The sequence below is a fragment of the Solanum verrucosum genome, unplaced genomic scaffold (genome assembly GCF_900185275.1).
Source record: "Solanum verrucosum unplaced genomic scaffold, falcon-dt-bn FXZP01000205.1, whole genome shotgun sequence".
NCBI classification, from domain to species: domain Eukaryota; kingdom Viridiplantae; phylum Streptophyta; class Magnoliopsida; order Solanales; family Solanaceae; genus Solanum; species Solanum verrucosum.
The window spans coordinates 1,131,619-1,141,160 of record NW_026019950.1 but is presented as its reverse complement, the minus strand read 5'-3'; the positions used below and the strand labels follow the sequence as shown (position 1 = coordinate 1,141,160).

The 9,542-nt window shown below is 34.0% G+C and overlaps 1 protein-coding gene across 1 annotated transcript; it reads right to left on the bottom strand.

The window, feature by feature from the left end:
• Nucleotides 1–1,253: 1,253 nt before the first annotated feature.
• On the bottom strand, nucleotides 1,254–3,638 carry LOC125813869 (L-type lectin-domain containing receptor kinase VIII.1-like). The gene has a single exon (XM_049493341.1). The coding sequence runs from the start codon at nucleotides 3,499–3,501 to the stop codon at nucleotides 1,510–1,512; it is 1,992 nt and encodes a 663-aa protein (XP_049349298.1). The 5' UTR covers nucleotides 3,502–3,638; the 3' UTR covers nucleotides 1,254–1,509.
• Nucleotides 3,639–9,542: the final 5,904 nt, after the last annotated feature.

Sequence of the window (9,542 nt, the reverse complement as noted above, 5' to 3'; positions counted from 1 at the left end):
CACAGCTACGACGACACTGTCTCATCCATATAATTAAATCAAATATGCGCCTAATTAACGTCCATATCCCAATTCAATAATTAGAAGAAACACAATCTTATTTATAAAAAAAGTGTCGGTGGATATATTAGTATAATTAGGTCTTGTTTTTGTTCATTCAGTCTGTAGGTATATCACGAATATCCTACTAATTCCACTCTTGTTTGGTGTTACTAATTGTTCCTTAATCTTAATTAAATCATGGAGGAATAAACTAAGATTACATACAATTTTATAGAGAAAATGGTCAAAATGATCCTTCATGTATGGGGGTTGAATTATTTTGATCCTTAATATATCTCACTTGATAGAAATAGTCCTTAATGTATGTAAAATGGGTATTGTTTTGGTCCTCAACCCTAAAATTAATTGTTCTCTGTTAAAAACTAACAGTTCATTCCTTTGCTCTGCCCCCTTTCTATTTATCTCTTAATTGCATCATCTTCCTAAAATAGATTTAAATTCAACACTCATTGAAATACTTGAATGAGAAATTCAATGGTACTTAATTGAGCAGAATGTTTCGTTTTTTCGTAATGATTTTTGTTTTCTGATAATGGTATGAATGACAATATTTTTAGAAACTTTGATTCAATTCCAAAAAAAAAAAAGAGTTATCAATTTGAGGATGATTCATAGGATAAAATTGGTAATACAATGACACAGAGCAGTATTAGATCCAAGCTCAAGGATGGCATACCTGATACACCCACAAAAAATTATCCATTATTTTGTTATTATTATTAACTTATAATCTCTTTTGAATGAATTAGATGATTTTTGGGTTGAATGAGGCCAGTTAGTTAATTCTATGAAACATGAAATCAGCAGATTTGTGCCCTTTTACTGAATCCGTGTATTTTCAATTTGACCCACAAGCTCGAAGTTGTTATAGAGAAGAAGAAAAAAATATTTACTTTGGTTGCAAAAACTATGAAGGAGTACTTTGAATAAGCTTCATATAGATAGGGTGGACTATGATCCTCTTATTGAGAAGAACATATACTGAAGAAAAGAACCATGAAGAGGGCGGGCCAAGCAAAGAGAAGAGAATTGCACTTGGGAGGTGGATCGTTAGTTTTAACAGAGAAATGTTAAATTTAGGAGTTTGAATCAAAGTGATACTCATTTTGCATACATTAAGGATTATTTCTATCAAATGATATATGTTAAGGATCAAAATAATTCAATCCAAATACATGAAGGATCATTTTGATCATTTTCTCCAATTTTATATATAGAACATTTGAATTGCAGTACATAATTTACAATAATTTCAAATCGTTTTAGGAGTTCTTGTGATATTTAACTCCGACCACAGATCAGACAATAGTTGTCTATGTCATGAAAATAACGTCACATAGCATATACATGTGCTTCCCTGTCATTATTTTGTAGTATAACAGATAAGAATAATTGCTGCTTACGTGGAACGCCGAAGAACCAATTGGTCAAGCAAAAAACATGACTTTATTTGAATGCTGTACAAGCGTACCCACTGCATAAGCCTGTGGTGCTGCTGTACGGGAACAAACAAACGGGTCGACCCGATGGCAACTCCGGTATCGGTTTCTCCATATTTAGGAACTCCACAACTTCTTCCATCGTAGGCCTTCCTTTGTTCTCGTTCAACGTGCAGAGCAACCCGATATCCAAAGCCCGAATCGCCTGCTCCAGGTTCACGACCGCGCCCATTCTTCGATCCACTAGAGTTTCCTTCTGTTGTACCTCATGCATTGCCCATGCAAGATCCAACAAGTCCCGTTCTCCCGGGTTGGACTTTCTGCTCCGACCCGCAATGATCTCTAGCACGACTACTCCGAATTCGAACACATCAGCTGTCTGACTCACCATTGCCTCAAACCGGGTTGACCCGGCTGAAGTAAGCACAAACCCGAAATCACCCACTACTGCTCTGAAGCTCACGTCAAGAAACACACTGCTACTTTTGACGTTTTTGTGAGCGAGTTGCTTTGAATGAAGGTAGACAAGAGAATCTGCTAAATCTTTAACGACCTTAAAACGTCTCGTCCAAGGCAAGACGCCAACGCCAAACAGCCATTTGTCGAGGCTTCCATTTGGGATGAAATCATACACAACAATAGTTTCTTGATTGTCATAACACCATCCTCTAATCGGGACCAAATTCGGGTGACGAATTCTGGTGATAGCCTTGATTTCCTTGTGAAATTGACGCTTTTCAAACCCGTGTGTGTTGAAAAATTGAGTTAAAAATCGTTTTACAACAACGTTGCACCCGTTCAGGATCGTGGCCTTATACGTAATGCTCTTCTCATCACTGCCTAATATTTGTAACTCGCTGAAATTCCTTGTTGCGATGGAGATCTCAGCTATTGTGAAGCGACGTGCCTTGTTTGGTGGCCGCGGTCTCTGCTTTTTCTCGGGCAGAGTGAATGCTTCGTCGGAATTGTCATCTCTCTTGTAGCTACTGAAATAGAGGTTAATAAGAACGATAACCAGAAGAATGACAACAGCAAGGAAAATAAAGAAACTATTAGGAGTTTTCCGATGATCAATTTCAGATTGTGTGCTATTTTGAAGCATGATTTTGTTCTGGCACGTCTCTGTTGAAGGAATCCTAAGCGAAGCTTGACTAATTGAAGTGAAATTCCATGACAGAATGTTGTGGATTTGTGTATGGTTACCAGTAGCAGCTGAAAATCCAACAAACATATACTCATTCAAGTAAGGTGAAAGATCAAGTAAACCAGAGTAAACTGGTTTAGAAGGATATCCTCTGCCATCAGGAGCAAGACGAATTTCAACAAATCGCTTTCGCCCATCATAAGATATCCAAACTCTGTGAATTGATCCATCATTCAATTGAACTCCGGCATCCGAAGCATTAATCGCTGCAGTTGATACTATGCTACCCAAATTAATGCCCAAGTGATTATCATTCGGGTCACCAAATTCAGGGTTCTGCCGAGTATCAAACTCAATAGCTACTGTTTTATAATCCTCATCGCACAAATCGTTCAGCATCCCAAGCCACGGACCAGCACGGCCAACAGTCAATTCATCCGGAACGATTATAAAAGTAAGGCCACTACCACCAACAGATTTCCCCTGATCTGACGTCTCATTGCTTGAATTGGACTTCACTTCAAATTGAAACGAGAAAGTCGTTTCAAAAGAAGCTGGTGTTTGAGTCCGAGGATCAAAGAAACGGATAGGTGAAGAATAAATAGCTCGTCCTGCTAGATGCTTTAGATCATCACCTTCTCGCTCAGGATCAGGAATTTGAACGGATTTTTTTTCATCCGAGACGATAACACTACCGAGAAGTGTAAGATCTTGCTTCAATCTGGGATTACTAGAACTGAAATCTCGAAAAGAGATATGCTTCGTCACGTTAATTGAAGGTCCATCCGCGGACGAACCTAAATTACTATTAACTAGTATGGCAAACGAGAAGAAAAAACAGAAGAAGTAATCCATGATGAGCTAATTCTTGGCTAGTGATAAAGTTTTTTGGGATTTGAATTTTCTGAGTAGCAAATTATCAATTGTCAAGGTTGTACATAAGGATGTGGTCTATAGATAACTTCATTTCACTTTCTTCCAAACACAAGAGAACTTAAAGTCCTCACGTACATAATGCAATTTTTTGTCCTATTTCAGTTTCAGTAGACAAAATATAGTAATTCAGATGGAATGTAAATTTTAATGATTGAGATGACTAGAGACGCATATTATGCTAAGTTGGCTCTATATTTATATTGATAATAAATATGACACAGACTTTACCCAACCATCACATCTTAAAATAACTTCCTATATCAACCTCCACAATCTCAGATAAAGATTAATACCCACACCAAATATTTAACTCAAATTATTAGCACCACTAATAATTGTTAATTACATGATTGATGTATTTAGGTACCAATAATTGATAAAATCATGATTCATATTTGGAGTAAAACAAAATTATAAAGTGATAACTGATGAGTTGGTCAAAATTTGTGAGCCCAAGTCCTAAGATATGGACATGGAAGCAGAGTGAAACAGGAAAAAATCTTGCCCAACTTTTCGAAGATATAGTGTATATAACCAAACTAATGGTCGAATCGATTATGGAAAAAAAAAAAAGACACAATTTTATGAATCTGTTTACGAAATATATCAAATAGGAAAACGGACAATGAAGTTTCTAGAGAAATAATTATAACATGTCTCACGCTCGGGGTGGTAATTGGACGGCTTGGGTTAAATTTGGGTGGGTCAAGACCCAACCCAATTCAAATTTGTTTGGGCCAAAATGGGTTGGATCAAAACGGACTAAGTAACGGGTCATAATCCAACCCGCCCAACTTTTACCAAGTATTAATAGCTTTATTTGTTATTTTATGCTCTTTTCAAAAATTGATAAAACTTTTTTTGGACATAACCTGGTAGAGGGTATTAGTTTTACTCTAACTTAAAACAGGAAGTAAATAAATATTCGTAAAATTAAAGTGTATAACTAAATTGTCACTATAAATTTAAGGTACAATTTATATATTTTCTCTAAAAATTAACTATAATTTATACTAAATTGTATCTGATAAATATTTATCAATATCTTCAACAAGAGGATAAGTATAATGTTTCAATTGGTTAAACTATATTTGTCATAATTCATAAACTTTTTATACTATCTGTGTATAATTTAAATAAAAAAACATATATTCTACCTCTCCCAACACACACAAGGAAAAAAGGGTTCTTATGTAAATGTACTTTTGATAAAAATAAATAAATCAATAGAATGCTTGTACGTAAATATGATATATTGGTATTATATAAATTGTATATAATAGTGTATATATAATATATAACTATATGAGTATTATGGCATATAATATATATTATATAACAATTTTGAATCTTTTAATGTATACATTCAATATTCTAGATGCTATAAATCTTTTTAAGATAAAAATGTTTTTAAAAAAAAGATTCATTATTATTAAAAAAGCTTTTTAATTTATTTTTAATCTTAAAAAGGTTCATATGCTAAGTTATGTAGCCAAACGCAACTGACCAAGTTTTTCCAGCTTTTCCGAGTTTTATTTGGGACCAAACGGGTCCTTACTATTTGGGACCAAACGTTTAATTCCAGAGTTGCTCTAAATAAATTGACTATGATAACTCACGTGTTCCAACAAAAAATGAATATAATCATCGAGGAGTCATTTGACTAGAGCTCTTTTAAAAATTAAAAAGAAAAAAAAAAAAGCAACAAAGATACCATTAGATATGTACTCTTTCCGTTTATTTTTATTTGTTATATTGCGCTTTTTGATAGTTAATTTGACTCATCTTTAAAGTTAAATTAGATTACATTAATTTAATATTTTAAACAAAAAATTTAGATACTCAAAAACTATACAAGAAGTACTATAAATATGATGAAAAAAATATATCGTAAGATATTGGTGAAAGTTCTTATCGTTTGACTCTAAAATTAATGAAAGTCATTATAATTAAAAGTGGACGGAGGAAATATATGTGTCATATATCCTTATATTAAATTAAATTAAAATTTATTATGACTACATGATTTAATAAAGTAAAATTATATGTTAATTAGTTAATATGATTAATAAAAACTCCATATTCAAACACATAACATGTATATGTATTGACGGTATAAATAAGTTTTTATGCTTTTTTCCTCAAGTCTATAATTTATAGAAAGTATCTCATAAAACTAATATATATATATATATATATATATATATATATATATATATATATATATATATTCATGATTACTGACCACATAAACTACCTAGTCGCTACATTGTGTTGTGATTATTTAAATGGAAAAAAGATAAATATACCCCGAAATTATCGTAAATGATATATACTTTTGGGACATTGATACCCCTGCCGTCCAAAAATTAGAGCATATATACCCTTTATACTGTCACGCCCCATATTCAAGGGGCGGAACTACCTAATGTCAAAACTCATGCTTGAGCCGACCCTGCTGAACCATTTGCTACTAGTGCATGACAGCCACACACAATCAAGAAAACAAACAAGTATATCTCGGCTTAAAATTAATCCCTCAGCCGGCAAGGCCTTGTAAACAGATCCATAAAAGAAATAGCTACTCCCAAGAGTTCATATAAAGAAATAGTCAACTAGCACAAAAGTCATGATTGGGCCATCGAGGCCACCATGATCTCTATACCAAAACTGAAAGCAAGTATATATCAAGATAATACATCAAACAACTAACAAGCTTCAGCAAACCAACAAACTAGGCCAGCATGGCCATAACGTAGCTATAGACCCCACACACTAGTCTGCAAGCCTCTAAGAGTAGTAAAGATTGGCGGGATAGGGCCCCAGCCTACCCATAAAGATATATCAACAAAAGCTAACAAACCTCCCAACTCTGATAACTCCGGAGGAAAAGGGCTAGCCAATCAGATAGAAGTCAATCATGTTACTGAGCAGGTCTACTGGGTCGTATGTCAGGACCTACAGATATGAATACAGTACCCTCAAGCAATGGGGCATCAATACAAAATAATATATCGAGTATGAAAGGCAATAAATCATGAGCAGGTATCCTAATATACTGGAAGTAATCCGATAAATAAATCAATGATAAGATAAGTGTACTGACCTGCTCCTAAATTAAACATATCAAAAATAATAAAACAACAACCTAATCAAACCCCCATAAGCTTGGCAGGTACAAACAGCACACAAGACCACCTACATAGGCACCCATAAGCCAGAAGGTGCCAATCACTCTATATACTCCTATCGGTAGTCCCCTAGCCCCGTAGGCAGTCACATAGCCCTCTTAGGCAATAATATAACCCCGTAGGCAGCACATAACTCTCTTAGGCATCAATATAGCTTATAGACAGCTCATAGCCCTCTTAGGCAACAACATGGCCATGTAGGCAACACATAGCTTTCTTAGGCATCAATATATCCCCGTAGGCTACTCATAGCCCTTCTAGGCATCAATATAGCCTCGTAGGCAACTTGTTGACACCCAATTTTGACCCTCCACAATATAAATTAATCATTTCGAGCTTCTCCAATTTCAAACGATTTAAAATAATTAGTTTTATAAAGTTTCAAAAAAAAAAAAAGTAATATAGTTTGCAAGATTTTTAATAGTTTTGTCACTTTTCATCATTTTTAGATAATATATATGTTTTACATGATTATGTGTATAATTGATATATTTTATGATTATCCGAAAATCGTCTAAAAGAAAAAAAGAAGAAGGGGTTTTTATATTTTAAATTTAGGGATAGTTATAATTTTGAATTAATGAGTTTTATGAAATTCAAAATACTTCCAAGTTATTTTAAGTAATTTTGTCATTTTAAATAATTTTAATAATTTTAAATAATAAATATGTATATTTTTTTTGCAATCACTTTATTTTATAAATATTTGAAAATCATCACAAAAGATTTTACATGTTAGTTAAATATTTTATTAACTTACTTTAAAGTTATAGTTATAATTTTGAGCTAATTAGTTTATAATTAAGTTAATTATTTTATTTTGTTAAGATTAAGAAGCTCATTAATCAATTTATATTAATTCGTCTTAATTAGCTTTCAGCCAAATCACCAAGTAAACTCAATTTGGCTAAATCCTTAATTCAATGGCTATAATTGCAATCAATTAGGCCAATTCTCAAATCGAGTCTAAACCATTTATTTAATTTTAATTCCCTTTTGCCTCCCTTCAAACTCATTTGTAAAATCAATTTTTGGGCCTTTCATTTTGAATTGCCAGACCCATCAGCCCATCTTTCCAATTTCCAATTCAACAAAAACATTCCCAGCCCACCATACAACCCCACCATCTCGACCCAACCCGGCAACCCGACCCGACCTTTGTTCCCTTATAATTTCAACGTTAACAGCTCTGTACGCAGCAGTCCAAAAATGTCAAAGCAGCAGCTGGAATGGCGGAATCCGCGAAAAAAGCAATCGTCTGCCCTCACCAAACCATTGCAGCCCTGCCTGTTGTCCGGATCTCATGGGATTTGGGTTGAATTCTTGCACAACGAGCAGCCTTTTGGTTCTTGGGAAATCTGAAATTGGGAATTGAGTTTAAGAATTCCGATTCTACCCTCGTTCTCACTTGAATTTCTCCCCTTTCCCCCTAAGAACGAACCCTAAATCTCCTCCTATATAAACCCTTCTCATTCTCCATTGTAAAAAAAAAAAAAAGGAGGAGAGAAAATTTTTTAAGACTCGTGTGGAAGAAGCTGTTGTTCCTCTGCTCGTTCTATCCCAATTTCGCTGCACCGTTAAAGGTAATACACATTTTTGATTCAACTATCTTTGCTTTTGAATACATTGTTAGTGTGTAGGCTGTTTACATGATGATGTTTGAGCTTATTGTGACTCACTGTTTATCATAAATCAGTCCGTGGTTGGTATCTTTGCTTCCGAATATTGATAAGAGTTGAGGTTCTCCGTTTCCCTTTGTCTACTATTTCATCTTTTGATTTCGACTGTGGTTAGAATATGTGTATAGATGTTGGTGGGCTGTTTGTTGGTTGCAACTATGTTTCTCATCTTAGTTTTCTTCTCGTTGTCATAAATCTGTACTGATATGTAAGTGTTTGATGTCGCATCCTTCGTTCTTTCACCTCAAGTTGAAGGAATGAAGCAAGACGTCAATATTTCGAGTTCTTAGTGTTATATTTGTTGTCTCGAATCTGTAGCTGATTATTTCGACCATGTTAACTCCCGTTTATGCTGTCTATACGCAATATGGCTTATACGTAACGAATTAGTCAAGCTCCATATTTAGTTTGAACTAAAAACCTTTTCAAAATATACTGATGTCTTGTTCTTGTACATGTTTTAAAGAATGAGTTGTGTTTTTTTTTTCTCCTTTGTAACGGCCTATGGTGATCGAGTCTCATGTCGGAAAGATTATAGCCTTACAAGTTGAGTTTTAATTCATTTTTTTTGTTTGGTTTTAAATGTATGTCTCTGTATGTAAAATTTGTGTTGAGGCTTACTGCAACTTTCCATATGCCCATGCTTGTCCCTTTCTTTTATTTTATTTATTTGTTTTGAAGTTCTGAAATTGCTAAAAAGGAGAGTAAGAATAAAAATAAATAAATAAGATCACATCTCTTATTCATGTCCAATGTCCAGCGAGAAGTAACATTGTTTGGCTAATTTTGTCTATTGTTTTGTTCAATTTGCTTAAGCTCATTCTATACATGGGTTTATTATTACCTTTCCATAGTTTCATATTGCATTTTTTTAGGGGGCTTGATCACTTTAACAGTTTAACCACAATAGTTTTCTTTATTGATAATTGTTTTCCTTATCGTTATCCTCGTCCAAATAAATATGCCTAAGTCCACTTCATTTAGTTATCGCTGGCCTTAAATGCTTAGCAGTCATCACTATTTGGTGTCTTATCTTATTGTGTGAAGTTGGGTTTAATTTGAGTGCAAAGTTCTTTTTAGTATTGTGTGC

What these genes read in the sequence shown, in the direction of transcription:
- LOC125813869 (XM_049493341.1), bottom strand. Translation starts at nt 3,501, where the DNA reads ATGGATTACTTCTTCTGTTTTTTCTTCTCGTTTGCCATACTAGTTAAT.